We start from the raw sequence: 15,164 nt of genomic DNA on the forward strand, positions 1-15,164 counted from the left end.
TTCCTGCTGAGTCTGAGAGATCCCAGAAGCAGGAGAGGTTAGAACCCGAGGAGGGCCACACCTGTGCTGCTGGCCTTAGAGGAGGGCCGAGGAGTGTGGTGGCCCCTAGCAGCTGGGACTGGGGACCTCCGTCCCAGCCCTGCAAGAAACTGAATTCTGCCAGCAGCCCCCATGATGGAGGAAAGGAAGGACCCCGCCCTGCCAGCAGCTTGACCTCTGACCTCCAGAATTGTAAGCCTGAGGTTTTTTGTGGTCGCCATAGAAAACTCACATAAGAACTCTGTGCTGATTAAACCATAGAACACGTCACACACGAACTGATTCTGTGGGCGACAAGAGTCTATAGTAAACGTTATTACAGATGCTTTGAATGTTCTACTCTCAGACTGGACTGAAGTTGGGATTACATTTAATTTGTACTTGAGTTCAGTACGTTGCTGTTCCGGGCATAGGAAATTCAGGTTGCGGGTGATGAGCAGCTGGACAGAGCTGTGGACGGAGCTGTGGAAGTGTCACCATGGCTGTTTCTGTCATCCGTGTGACCGCCCTTACCCTTGTAAAATCAAGCAAGGGAGAGATTATTTTATTTTCTAATGTAAATGAAAATAAAAAATAAAGCAGCTTGCAGAAACTTGGTCTTTGTTTCCTCTATTCTGTCCCCCCTGTCCCTCCATAACACTCTTCTCCGTGACCTCCTGCCTGAGCCCTTCACGGCCACTCCGCATCGCTCTGCTGAGGAGCTCGCTGTTGGCGGGCGGGGAGCGCCTCCGTGAGGACATCCCCGGGAAGTCATCTCCTCGCAGCAACAGAGAAATGGTGGAAAAAAATCCAAAGGAGGCAGAGCCCTTCTGAAGGAGAGCACAGGAGGGGTGCGGGAGCCCCCGCGGCTGCAGCCCTTCCCACAGAGGAGCCACGGCCTCGCCCATCGCACCCGGAGCCTCGCCAGGCAGTCCCTGTGCGCTCGGCTCCCACACCCTCAGACTGTGGGGGGCCGCTCTCGGGTCGAATCCCAGGGTTCTTGGAAGGGGCTGCCGTGTTATGCGGAACGGTAGAGGAGTTGTGCTTCTCCAGCAGTCCTTGACGCGGGTGTTACTGTCTTGTAGGTGGTGAAACTGCTGCTGCGGTACGGAGGGAACCCGCAGCAGAGCAACAGGAAAGGCGAGACGCCGCTGAAAGTGGCCAACTCCCCTACGATGGTGAACCTCCTGTTAGGCAAAGGCACTTACACTTCCAGCGAGGAGAGCTCAACGGGTAAGTCACGGCCACCTGAGCTGCTTGTTGTCTTACACAGGGATGGGAGGAGCTGCCCTGTGGTGTGTGCACAGTGTTGCCCCTCTGATGAGCTCCTCTTTGGATGCTGGGGGCTTTACAGGAGCTTCTGGACTGCGGGAGACCCTGCCCAGGTGTGTCACTGCCGAGAAGCCTGCAGTCTTGCTTCTAAGATGCCAACCCTGTCTGGTTTCCTCCTGCCTGTGGCTGGTTTCCATGAGTCAAGCAAGTCTCTGCAGAGGCAGGGTGGGAGCCTTGCCACAGGGCACATCTGCAGAGCCTCCCCCTCTGCCATTCTGGGGAGAGCTGTTTTGAGCCTGCCTGTGACCTCTCCTTCCTGCCTCCAACAGAGAGCTCAGAAGAGGAAGACGCCCCGTCCTTCGCACCTTCCAGTTCAGTCGACGGCAACAACACGGACTCCGAGTTCGAAAAAGGCCTCAAGCACAAGGCCAAGAACCCAGAGCCGCAGAAGGCCACAGCCCCCGTCAAGGATGAGTATGAGTTTGACGAGGACGATGAGCAGGACAGGGTTCCTCCGGTGGACGACAAGCACCTGTTGAAAAAGGACTACAGGAAAGAAACGAAATCCAATAGTTTTATCTCTATACCCAAAATGGAGGTTAAAAGTTACACTAAAAATAACACGATTGCACCAAAGAAAGCGTCCCATCGTATCCTGTCAGACACATCGGACGAGGAGGACGCGAGTGTCACCGTGGGGACAGGAGAGAAGCTGAGACTCTCGGCACATGCGATACTGCCTGGTAGTAAGACACGAGAGCCTTCTAATGCCAAGCAGCAGAAGGAAAAAAATAAAGTTAAAAAGAAGCGAAAGAAAGAAATAAAAGGCAGAGAGGTTCGCTTTGGAAAGCGGAATGACAAGTTCTGTTCCTCGGAGTCGGAGAGTGAGTCCTCAGAGAGTGGGGAGGACGACAGGGACTCCCTGGGGAGCTCCAGCTGCCTCAGGGGGTCCCCGCTGGTGCTGAAGGACCCCTCCCTGTTCAGCTCCCTGTCCGCCTCCTCCACCTCGTCCCACGGGAGCTCTGCCGCCCAGAAGCAGAACCCCAACCACACAGACCAGCACACCAAGCACTGGCGGACAGACAATTGGAAAACCATTTCTTCCCCGGCTTGGTCAGAGGTCAGTTCTTTATCAGACTCCACAAGGACGAGACTGACAAGCGAGTCTGACTGCTCCTCTGAGGGCTCCAGTGTGGAATCGCTGAAGCCAGTGAGAAAGAGGCAGGAGCACAGGAAGCGAGCCTCCCTGTCAGAGAAGAAGAGCCCCTTCCTCTCCAGTGCGGAGGGCGCCGTCCCCAAACTGGACAAGGAGGGGAAAGTTGTCAAAAAACATAAAACAAAACACAAACACAAAAACAAGGAGAAGGGACAGTGTTCCATCAGCCAAGAGCTGAAGTTGAAAAGTTTTACTTACGAATATGAGGACTCCAAGCAGAAGTCAGATAAGGCTATACTTTTAGAGAATGATCTTTCCACTGAAAACAAGCTAAAAGTGTTAAAGCATGATCGTGACCACTTTAAAAAAGAGGAGAAACTTAGCAAAATGAAATTAGAAGAAAAAGAATGGCTCTTTAAAGATGAAAAATCACTGAAGAGACTCAAAGACACGAACAAAGACATCAGCAGGTCTTTCCGAGAAGAGAAAGACCGTTCGAGTAAAGCAGAAAAGGAGAAATCGCTAAAGGAAAAGTCTCCGAAAGAAGAAAAACTGAGACTGTACAAAGAGGAGAGAAAGAAGAAATCAAAAGACCGGCCCTCAAAATTAGAGAAGAAGAATGATTTAAAAGAGGACAAAATTTCCAAAGAGAAGGAGAAGACTTTCAAAGAAGATAAAGAAAAACTCAAAAAAGAAAAGGTTTATAGGGAAGATTCTGCTTTTGACGAATATTGTAACAAAAATCAGTTTCTGGAGAACGAAGACACCAAATTTAGCCTTTCTGACGATCAGCGAGATCGGTGGTTTTCTGACTTGTCCGATTCATCCTTTGATTTCAAAGGGGAGGACAGCTGGGACTCGCCAGTGACAGACTACAGGGACATGAAGAGCGACTCTGTGGCCAAGCTCATCTTGGAGACGGTGAAGGAGGACAGCAAGGAAAGGAAGCGGGACAGCCGGGCCCGGGAGAAGCGAGACTACAGAGAGCCCTTCTTCCGAAAGAAGGACAGGGACTATTTGGATAAAAACTCTGAGAAGAGGAAAGACCAGACTGAAAAGCATAAAAGTGTCCCCGGCTACCTTTCGGAAAAGGAGAAGAAGAGGAGAGAGTCCACAGAGGCAGGGCGGGACAGAAAGGACGCCCTGGAGAGCTGCAAGGAGCGCAGGGATGGCAGGGCCAAGCCCGAGGAGGCATACCGGGAGGAGCTGAAGGAGTGTGGCTGTGAGAGTGGCTTCAAGGACAAGCCCGACTGTGACTTTGGGAAGGGCCTGGAGCCATGGGAACGGCACCACCCAGCACGAGAGAAGGAGAAGAAGGATGGCCCCGATAAGGAAAGGAAGGAGAAAACAAAACCAGAAAAATACAAAGAGAAGTCCAGTGACAAGGACAAAAGTGAGAAATCGATCCTTGATAAGTGTCAGAAGGACAAAGAATTTGATAAATGTTTTAAAGAGAAAAAAGATACCAAGGAAAAACATAAAGACACACATGGCAAAGACAAAGAAAGGAAAGCGTCTCTCGACCAAGGGAAAGAGAAGAAGGAGAAGGCTTTCCCTGGGATCACCTCGGAAGACTTCTCGGAAAAAAAAGACGACAAGAAAGGCAAAGAGAAAAGCTGGTACATCGCAGACATCTTCACAGATGAGAGTGAAGACGACAGAGACAGCTACATGGGGAGCGGGTGCAAGATGGGAGAGGCCGGCGACTTACTGAGGATGGACGGCCTCCAGGAGAAGGAGGAAGGGCGGGAGGCCTATGCCTCTGACAGACACAGGAAGGCTTCTGAAAAGCAGCACCCCGAGAGGCAGAAGGACAAGGAACCCAAAGACAAGAGAAAGGACAGAGGAGCTGCCGACGGGGGGAGAGACAAAAAAGAGAAAGTCTTTGACAAGCACAAGGAGAAGAAGGATAAAGAGTCCACAGAAAAGTATAAGGACAGGAAGGACAGAGCCTCAGTGGACTCCACACAAGACAAGAAGAGTAAACAGAAGCTCCCTGAGAAGGCAGAAAAGAAGCACGCTGCTGAAGACAAGGCCAAAAGCAAACACAAGGAGAAGTCAGATAAAGAACATTCCAAGGAGAGGAAGTCCTCGAGAAGTGCCGACACGGAAAAAAGCCTGCTTGAAAAGTTGGAAGAAGAGGCTCTCCATGAGTACAGAGAAGACTCCAATGATAAAATCAGTGAGGTCTCCTCTGACAGCTTCACGGACCGAGGGCAGGAGCCGGGGCTGTCTGCCTTCCTGGAGGTCTCTTTCACGGAGCCACCCGGAGAGGACAAGCCGAGGGAGAGTGCCTGCCTCCCGGAGAAGCTGAAAGAGAAGGAGAGGCACAGACACTCCTCGTCCTCATCCAAGAAGAGCCACGAGCGAGAGAGAGCCAGGAAAGAGAAGAAAGAGAAGGTCGAAGATTACAAGGAGGGCGGTGGCAGGAAGGACTCTGGCCAGTACGAGAAGGACTTGGAGGCGGAGGCTTACGGAGTTTCTTACCACATGAAAGCTGACATAGAAGATGAGCTAGATAAAACCATGGAATTGTTTTCTACCGAAAAAAAAGATAAAAATGATTCCGAGAGAGAACCTTCCAAGAAAATAGAAAAGGAACTAAAGCCTTATGGATCTAGTGCCATCAACATCCTAAAAGAGAAGAAGAAGAGAGAGAAACACAGGGAGAAATGGAGAGACGAGAAGGAGAGGCACCGAGACAGGCATGCAGACGGCCTCCTGCGGCACCACAGGGATGAGCAGAAGCCGGCCACCAGGGACAAGGACAGCCCGCCCCGCGCACTCAAAGAGAAGTCCAGGGACGAGGGCCCGAGGCTCAGCGACGCCAAACTGAAGGAGAAATTCAGGGACAGTGCAGAGAAGGAAAAGGGCGAGCCAGTGAAGATGAGCAACGGGAACGATAAGGTAACGCCATCCAGAGACCCAGGCAAGAAAGATGCCAGGCCCAGGGAGAAGCTCCTGGGGGACGGCGACCTGATGATGACCAGCTTTGAGAGGATGCTCTCCCAGAAGGACCTGGAGATTGAGGAGCGCCACAAGCGGCACAAGGAGAGGATGAAGCAGATGGAGAAGCTTAGGCACCGGTCCGGAGACCCCAAGCTCAAGGAGAAGGCGAAGCTGGCAGACGACGGGCGGAAGAAGGGTCTGGACATTCCTGCTAAGAAACCGCCGGGCCTGGACCCTCCGTTTAAAGACAAAAAGCTCAAAGAGTCGACTCCTATTCCACCTGCTGCCGAAAATAAGCTACACCCAGGATCAGGTGCAGACTCCAAAGACTGGCTCACAGGCCCTCACATGAAGGAGGTCCTGCCTGCGTCTCCCAGGCCTGACCAGAGCCGGCCGACTGGCGTACCCACCCCTACGTCAGTGCTGTCCTGCCCCAGCTACGAGGAGGTGATGCACACGCCCAGGACCCCGTCCTGCAGTGCCGATGACTACGCGGACCTCGTGTTTGACTGCACCGACTCCCAGCACTCCACACCTGTGCCCACCGCTCCCACCAGCGCCTGCTCCCCGTCCTTTTTCGACAGGTTCTCCGTGGCTTCCACTGGGCTTTCGGAAAACGCCAGCCAGGCTCCTGCAAGGCCTCTCTCCACAAACCTTTACCGCTCGGTCTCTGTAGACATTAGGAGGACCCCTGAGGAGGAATTCAGCGTCGGAGACAAGCTTTTCAGGCAGCAGAGTGTTCCTGCTGCCTCCAGCTACGACTCTCCCGTGCCACACTCGATGGAAGACAGGGCGCCCCTGCCCCCAGTTCCTGCGGAGAAGTTTGCCTGCTTGTCCCCAGGGTACTACTCCCCAGACTATGGCCTCCCTTCGCCCAAAGTCGATGCTCTGCACTGCCCGCCGGCCGCCGTCGTCACCGTCACCCCATCTCCGGAGGGCGTCTTCTCAAGTTTACAAGCAAAACCTTCCCCTTCCCCCAGAGCTGAGCTGCTGGTTCCTTCCCTTGAAGGGGCCCTTCCCCCGGACCTGGACGCCACCGAGGACCAGCAGGCGACAGCCGCCATCATCCCTCCAGAGCCCAGCTACCTGGAGCCGCTGGACGAGGGTCCGTTCAGCGCCGTCATCACCGAGGAGCCTGTCGAGTGGGCTCACCCCACTGAGCAGGCCCTTGCCTCCAGCCTGATCGGGAGCGCCTCCGAAACCCCCGTCAGCTGGCCTGTGGGCTCAGACCTGCTGCTGAAGTCTCCGCAGACGTTCCCCGAGTCCCCAAAACGTTTCTGCCCCGCGGACCCCCTCCACTCTGCCGCCTCCGAGGCGCCGTACCCCGCCCCTCCCGCCTCTCCTGCCCCATATACTCTGCCCGTCGCTGAGCCAGGACTGGAGGACGTCAAAGATGGGGTGGAAGCCATCCCCGCCACCATCTCCACCTCCGAGGCGGCTCCTTACGCCCCTCCCTCCGGGCTGGAGTCCTTCTTCAGCAACTGCAAGTCACTTCCGGAAGCTCCGCTGGACGTGGCCCCTGAGCCCGCCTGTGTAGCCACTGTGGCTCAGGTGGAGGCTCTGGGGCCCCTGGAAAATAGCTTCCTGGACAGCGGCCACAGCCTGTCTAACCTCGGCCAGGTGGAGCCGGTGCCCTGGGCAGACACCTTTGCCAGCCCCGAGGACGACCTGGACCTGGGGCCCTTCTCCCTGCCGGAGCTTCCCTTGCAGACTAAAGATGTCCCAGACGTTGAAACAGAACCCGTAGAAGAAAGTCTTGCTCCTTCGGGAAAGATCCCTCCAGGGGCCCCTGTGGTCGTGAACGGTGGGGATGTTTCCGCCTTAGTGGCTGAGGAGCAGCCGGCACTGCCTCCTGACCAGGCCTCCACCCAGCTTCCTGCAGAGCTCGAGCCTGAGCCCTCAGAGGAGCCAAAGCTGGACGTGGCTCTGGAAGCCACGGTGGAGGCAGAGGCGGTGCCAGAAGAGAGGGCCCCTGGGGATCTGGACTCTGGCATGGAGCCCACGCCCGTTCCCCCGGAACAGCGCCCACTGGGGAGCAGAGACCAGGGGGCTGAGGCCGAAGGCTCCCCGCTGCGTCCCTCTGTGCCCCTGACGGCCCCTCCATGGACACTGTGGCACAAGTCCAGGCTGTGGACAGTGCCGGCCCCCAGGACAACATTGAGGCCTCCCATGCTGCCACCCCAGCCGAAGGCCCTCCCGGCGGCATCCAGCCAGAAGCCACAGAACCAGAACCAAAACCCACAGCCGAAGCCCCGAAGGCCCCCAGAGTGGAGGAGATCCCTCAGCGCATGACCAGAAACCGGGCGCAGATGCTCGCAAACCAGAGCAAGCAGGGCACGCCCACCTCCGAGAAGGAGTGCACCTCCACCCCTGCCCCGGCCACCAGGGCCAAGGCCCGTGGCTCCGAGGAGGACGACGCCCAGGCCCAGCATCCGCGCAAACGCCGCTTTCAGCGCTCCACCCAGCAGCTGCAGCAGCAGCTGAACACGTCCACGCAGCAGACACGGGAGGTGATCCAGCAGACGCTGGCCGCCATTGTGGACGCCATCAAGCTGGATGCCATCGAGCCCTACCACAGCGACAGGGCCAACCCCTACTTCGAATACCTGCAGATCAGGAAGAAGATCGAGGAGAAACGCAAGATCCTGTGCTGCATCACGCCACAGGCGCCCCAGTGCTACGCAGAGTACGTCACCTACACGGGCTCCTACCTCCTGGACGGCAAGCCGCTCAGCAAGCTCCACATCCCCGTGGTGAGTGTGGGGCCCGGGAGAGCCACTGCGTTCTCTCTCTGGGATGCGTCTGGGGCCCCCTAGTCACGGCTTCCTGCAGCCCATCTTGTCCCGCTCCTGGCCCTTGACCTCTCTCGACCTTCTCCCACCTGAGTAGACACAGCCCCGTTTCTGCTGTGAAGGCAAAAGCCAGAAGCTGCCCAGCTGTTCTGCAGACGTAAGGTCCTTCCTCCCGCTGGTCCGTGCCAGGCCTTGGTCTCCTGACCTCCCCCTCACCCCGGGTGCACCGCAGTCCCACTGGTGTGGGGTGCCCCTTCACGCCGCTCACTCTCCCTTCTCCACTCCCCATCCACCAGGACGGCCTCAGCAGAGCCACCCTCTCTGTCTCCAGCCCCTGCTCCCTTCTCCCTTGGACCCACGTGGGTTCCTTGAGCCCCCATACCCACATGATGGATCCCTTCCCCCACCTCCTCCCTTGGGCTTCTAGGACAGCAGAGCTGTAGCTCCCTTGGGGTACGTTGGTCCTCGGCCCCCAGCCTCACCTTGTTCAACCCGACCCTGTCACCCCAGTTCCCCAGGCATCATCCCTACCTCTGCAGGCTCAGGTGCAACATCTCGGAATCACCTCCACTCCCCCAGTCCCTTGCACTGCGTCTGGGCCCAAAATAGATCCCTCCAAATGGGGCCCTGCTCTGAGCACATTCCCATGAGGGTTTCCTCCCCTATGTGCCCTCTGCCCTGGTCGCAGGGCCTGACTGGGTTCCCACCTCCTCCTACCACCGAGGTCTTTCCCAGCAGGCACAGGGGTTCCTCATGGTAGAGCCAGAGTCCACCCATCTGCCCTTGGTGATGGCCTGAGCTGTGCGTGGCCTCCCCTGCCCTCCTGTTCTCAGGCCCCCCGGGGTCCGTGCAGCCCCAGCGTATGGCATTCTGGCTCTTCCCGGGAGTCTCTTCCCAGAGCCTACGACTCCGCTCACACTCTGCCTGGTGGACTGTGTGGTGGATGCAGGCGTCTCACTTGAGTGTGTGGTGTTATGTCCAGAATGGGTTCTCGGTCACCAACGGCCATTTCCTTCTGGGGCTTCCTGGGCACTGAAACTCACAGGTGGCGCGAGGTACAGCCAGCACGCGTGGCTCTGTGGGCCCAGGCCACCTGAGAGCCCCTTGCCATGCTGGCCCTGACCTGGCTCAGCTACCCAGCACCCCTCTGATGAGGATGATAGGGTCTGCTGAGCTTGCCCTGAGGGTGAGGCTGGGTCTGTGCGACTGCCCGACATGTCAGGGGACACTGTGCAGAACCCAGGAGCGAGCACCCTCGGGCCCCACCCTGCCGAGCTCTGAGCTCTGTTCCAGGGAGCACAAGGGGCTCTGCACCCATGGGGACCTCGGCGGTCTTTCCCTTCTCCTGGAGCCTGACCCCAGCCATCCCTGGGGAGGCCCATCCACAGGAGACAGACGGCAGCTGGGTCATGACATTCAGAAAACCTGCCCCAGGATCTCTCCTCAGTAAGACCTTCCGGCCTTCTGTACTTGCTGTTGTTTTGGCTGTTGTTTTCTCTTGTTTTAATTGATGATAACAGTAGTCTGACTGCTGTAGAAAATTTGGAAAATACAGGGAAAAAAGCCACTAGAATCTCGACAATCAGAGTAATCCTGGGAATGTTCTGTGCACCTCCCGCCTGGTCTTTTGAGTACCCCCTAGACTTAGACCCAGGCAGGCAGAGGTGCCAGGTGCTCCAGGTACAACCTGAGGCCCAAGGCACAGCTCCTGCTGTAGCGGCCCTGGGGCTGAGCCGGAGGAAGGGGCGGTGCCCTGTCCCGGCTGTGCACCTTGGAGGTGGCCCACAGAATCCCTGCCACCGACAGGCCCCATCTCAGCAGAAACCCCACATGCAGAACCCTCACTGGGGGGCTGGGCTTGTTGAGGCAGGGTGGATGTGGTGCTGAACAGAGTGAGGTCTGTGGACTAGAGAGACTTAGCTCAATTTTTTAATCAAAAAAAAATTTTTTTTAAGACAAGTCTGCTCTGTTGCCCAGGCTGGAGTGCAGTGGCATAATCTCGGCTCACTGAAAGCTCCGCCTCCTGGGTTCAAGCAATTCTCCTGCCTCAGCCTCCTGAGTAGCTGGGATTACAGGCGCCCGTCACCATTTCTGGCTAACTTTTATCTTTTGTGTAGAGATGGGGTTTCACCATGTTGGTCAGGCTGGTCTCGAAGTCCTGACCTTGCGATCTACCCGCCTCAGCCTCCCAAAGTGCTGGGATTCCAGGTGTGAGCCACCACGCTCGGCCTAAATCATTAATTTTGAACTGATTTTTGATGGGCAGAAAAGTTCAAAAGCAGCAGAGACAGGTTTATGCACCTGCTGCACGTGCAGCCTCCTCTGAATGTGCCTAAGCAGCTGTGGAGGTGACGAGACACTGCCATGTATCCGGGCTGTGGCGGGCCCTCCTGTGCCCTGTCTCCTGGCTGGGAGCTTCTGGGCAGTGTCAGTCAGCAGTGTGGTCAGCGGCCCCAGGGCCTGGCCTGTGATGATGGTTCTTAGGCAGGAGCCCACAGGCGTGAGGCGGGGCCTTTTGCTCCTGGTGTCATAGGTGACGTGACCTGGAAGCCTGGTCAGGCCCGTCCACCGTGAGTCGAGGTCTCTCCCACTGTGGTGAGTGTGTGTCTTGGAAGAGACGTAGAGACTGTGTATACCTGTTTCTCTCAGCACATTGTGCGCATTGCTGTCCACAGCTCTTGTCTGCAGCAGTCACTCCTGTGGCGCTGGGCCTGTCTTCCTTTCCTGTGTTTGCTAACTGGAGCTCTGCTGTCAGGAGGAGCCGCCCCTTCCGCCTGCAGGTGCCCAGCGTCGCCAGCGGTGGTCTCATGCCATGTGTTGCCCCAGCCTTGGCTGTCAGAAGCTCCTCCTGGTCTCCCTCTTGTGCGTCCACGTGCCCATCTGCCCCATGCGCTCCTGTTTCTGACTGGCCCCTCATTTTTCCAGCTGGTCTTGGCCACCCCTCTCTGCCCCACCATTCCCGTGTGGGTCCACCTGTGGGGAGCGGTGGCCCTGGTGCACCTGCTGTGGCCCCTTGAGCACACGGCCGTGTTTTCTGGGTCTGCTTTGGAATCCTGACTCCCTGTGGGCCCGAGGTCTCCCCTGCACCGTGGGGCTCAGCCTGGCTCCCAGCTTTTGTGTGGCCCCTTCTATCTCCAAGAGTGTGAGGCCTCGTCCTGATGGTCTCTGCTGTCTTTACTGCCTTGTTCACTTCCGGTGTGCATGTCGTTTCAGAATGGCTGGCCCACCCCTGTGAGAACCCTTCCACTGGTGGGAGTGCAGTGCCTGCGCTTCCGGCCCACAGCCCTGCGGCCCCCGCCACGGCGACCTGGGCCAGCGCGCTTCCCTCCCCCGAGCCACTGCAACATCACAGGCTCAGTTGTCAGCCTTCATATTCCACTGTGCACGTTACACCCTGGTTGAAAAGCTGATCTGGGGTGCATGGGCCCTCCCTGTGAACATAGGAAGCTCAGCCTACCCCCAGCCCACTCCTGCTGTCTCTCTGTGTCTCCTTTGCACAGTTGGGTGCTCATGCCTGTGTTTTAGGCCTTCCTTGGCACACGATGGCCCACAGATACCGTCCTGCGCCTCTCCCTGCACTCCATCTCCTCACCACATGGTGCTGTGCTGGGCCCCGTGGAGGTGTCCGCTCCCCCGTGTCCAGCACATAGGTGGTTTCTAGAAAGCTTCCTGGTGTATCTGTGTTGCTGGGACTGGAGGAGGTCTCCAGGGCAGGCTCCTAGGAGTGGGGAGGCTGAGTCCGGACCCCGGTGAACTCCAGACTGTTCTTCGTGCAGTTCCACGGCCCCAGCCGACCCCCCACTCACCTTTTGCCTGCAGATCGCACCCCCTCCCTCCCTGGCGGAGCCCCTGAAGGAGCTGTTCAGGCAGCAGGAGGCAGTCCGGGGAAAGCTGCGTCTGCAGCACAGCATCGAGCGGGTAAGTGGGCTGGCACAGGCAGGGGGCGCCACAGCCAGGGCTTTCATGACGCAGGCCCCAGGGGCTGTTGTGTTGAGACACTGGGGCCTGGGGCGTGACTGTGTCCCAGCTCACCCCACTCCTCTCCTCCTCCAGGAGAAGCTGATCGTGTCCTGTGAGCAGGAGATTCTGCGGGTTCACTGCCGGGCGGCCAGGACCATCGCCAACCAGGCGGTGCCATTCAGCGCCTGCACAATGCTGCTGGACTCCGAGGTCTACAACATGCCCCTGGAGAGCCAGGTAGGCCCCCTCGGCATGCCAGGCCCACGAGTTCAAGCGCCACCACACCACTCCCACCCCTTTCCCCTCCCCTTTATAGGATATGCACTTTGACCAGGAATTTACCTGGTGCTCAGCGCCTTGCAGGGGCTGCAGAGTCCTTTGCATGCCTCTAGCCTTGGGCGAGCCTGAGAAAGGAGCCGAGAAGGCTGGAGCAGACAGCTCCCCTCACGGGCAAGGCCCTCGGGCCACTGGGCTGGGCCTCAGCAGCTCAGTCCCTCCACAACACTTGTCCATGCAGTTCTTCAGCTGCCCCTACCTACCTCTCACGGGTGTCAGGGCTGGCATTGTTTTCTGTTTAAACTGCTGGGCTCGACCTGCAGCTCTCAGGCACCCTGGAGCTGCCACATCGAGGGCTTTCACAGCACAGGCCCCAGGGGCTCTCGTACGGGGACAGCAGGGACACTGGGTGGCTAAGGGGACCCACACATCCAGGTGTGCCGCTCATCTGGGCCAGGGTGGGCCGGACTCAGGGTCCCAGAACTGCAGTCACTATCCTGCCCATGTGCTGTGAGGCTCCCGCCCGCCCCTGCAGCTCCCCTGCCTTTGACCTGTTCTGTCTCCTGGGACATAGGATGTGGGCAGCCAGGGCCTTGTAGCTCTCCCCAGGGTAGCTCTTCCTGTCTGCCTTTAAGCGGCCCACATGCTGGGCACTCCTGTCTCAGAAATCATCCTCCAGCCACCACTGACCTGTCCATATGGGCCGCGTGGACCCCTGGTTCTCCCATTGCCTGCCCTGCATCGACCCCTGCCTCTTCCTCAGAGCCCACTGTGCTCAGGTCATGGGCTGCCTGGGCCCCAGGCCCCATATCCTGTGCAGTGGGATGTGCCTGGAACACATTCCTGCCTCGATGTCCAGGCCTTGCACCAAGACCCCTCATATGTGGCCCCCCGTGATGCCACCCCGGCCCTGGGCACTCTGAGCTGTGCACTAGGCTTTGCTGTGTAGTGACAGCCAGAGGCTCCAAGGTGTTTAGTTGAAAACATCTCTTAGTGCATTAAAGATCTTCCTTTCCTTTGTATTTTATCACTGTCCCTCATACACACAGTGACGAATTTTCTTTTCTTTTTGTGTGTGTGTGATGCAGTCTCGCTCTGTCGCCAGGCTGGAGTGCAGTGGCACGATCTCGGCTCACTGCAACCTCTGGCTCTCGGGTTTGAGCGATTCTCCTGCCTCAGCCTCCCGAGTGGCTGGGATTATAGGCATGCGCTACCACGCCCGGCTGATTTTTGTGTTTTTAGTAGAGACAGGGTGTTACCATGTCCAGGATGGTCTCGATCTCTTGACCTCATGATCCGCCTGCCTCAGCCTCCCAAAGTGCAGGAGTTAACAGTTGTGAGGCACCTCACGCGGCCGACAAATTTTCTTTAAAGAAAACATGAGTTGGACCAAATGATGCTTCGGGGGCTGGATGCTGATAAGTTTGCATTCTCGCACCCCACTTGAGAGTCTGTGAAGGACAGGCAGTTAGGACAGCTCCGTACAGAGCAAAAACGAGCACCAGCTCGTGCCTCTCACACCTTCCGAGGAAGCTTACTTCCCCCTTTGTTTCTTGAATGGGGTGTCCATCCCCTCAAGCATTTAGCCCTTGAGTTACAAACAATCCAGTTAACACTCTTTAAGTTATTTTAAAATATACAATGCAATTACTGTTGACCATAGTCACCCTGTTGTGCTGTCAAATACTAGGTCTTTTTTTTTTTTTGGTACCCATTAACCATCTCTACCTCCCTGCCAGCCCCCACAACCCTTCCCAGCCTCTGGTGACCATCTTTCTATTCTCTGTGTCCATGAGTTCAATTGTTCTGATGTTTAGATCCCACAAGTAAGTGAGAACATGTGAGGTTTGTCTTGTTATGCTTATTTCACTTAACATGATGACCTCCAGCTCCATCCATGTTGTTGCAAATGACAGGATCTCATTCTTCTTTGTGGCTGAATAGTACTCCATTGTGTGTGTGCCACGTTTTCTTGACCCATTCATCTGTTGATGGACACAAGCCTTAGCTCTAGTAAACAGAGCTGTATTAAATATGGAAGTGCAGATCCCATGTCAGTATACTGATTCCTTTCCTTTTTTTGATTCTGAGTCTTCCTCTGTCACCCAGGCTAGAGTGCAGTGGCAGTCTCAGCTCACTGCAGCCACCGCCTCCCGGGTTCAAGTGATTCTCCTGCCTCAGCTTCCTGGGGAGCTGGGATTACAGGCATGAGCCACCGTGCCTGGCCCCCAATTCCTTTCTTTTGGGTCTATACCCAGCAGTGGGATTGCTGGATCCTATGGTAGCTCAATTTTTAGTTTTTTGAGGAACCGCCGAACTGTTCTCCATAGTGGCTGTATTAATTTACATTCCCACCAACGGGGTACGAGGGTCCCCTTTTCTCCACATCCTCGCCAGCATTTGTGATTGCCTGTCTTTTGGATAAAAGCCATTTTAACTGGGGTGATACCTCATTGTACTTTTTATTTGCATTTCTCTTATGAGCATTGATGTTGAGCTTTTCAGATGCCTGTTTGCCATTTGTGTGTCTTCTTTTGAGAAATGTCTATTCAGATCTTTTACCCATTTTTTGATGGGATTATTAGATTTTTTTCATATCGAGTTAATTGCCTTATATGTTCTGGTTCTGAATCCATGTCAGGGTGAGCGGTTTGCAGGCATTTCCTCCCATTCTGTTGGGTGTCTTTTCACCTTGGTGACTGTGTCCTTTGCTGTGCAGAAGCTTTTTAACTTGATGTGAT

At 56.3% G+C, this 15,164-nt stretch overlaps 1 protein-coding gene across 1 annotated transcript in view; it reads left to right on the top strand.

The window, feature by feature from the left end:
• ANKRD11 (ankyrin repeat domain 11) overlaps window positions 1-12,492 on the top strand; it is a 144,633-nt gene extending 132,141 nt beyond the window's left edge. The window contains 5 exon segments of the mRNA XM_017871409.1: window positions 1,104-1,251; window positions 1,620-7,457; window positions 7,460-8,148; window positions 12,007-12,105; window positions 12,241-12,492. Coding sequence (XP_017726898.1) covers window positions 1,104-1,251; window positions 1,620-7,457; window positions 7,460-8,148; window positions 12,007-12,105; window positions 12,241-12,477 — 7,011 coding nt within the window. The 3' untranslated portion in view covers window positions 12,478-12,492.
• Window positions 12,493-15,164: the final 2,672 nt, after the last annotated feature.

The sequence above is a fragment of the Rhinopithecus bieti genome, unplaced genomic scaffold (assembly GCF_001698545.2).
Source record: "Rhinopithecus bieti isolate Rb0 unplaced genomic scaffold, ASM169854v2 scaffold_1037, whole genome shotgun sequence".
Classification (NCBI taxonomy): Eukaryota; Metazoa; Chordata; class Mammalia; order Primates; family Cercopithecidae; genus Rhinopithecus; species Rhinopithecus bieti.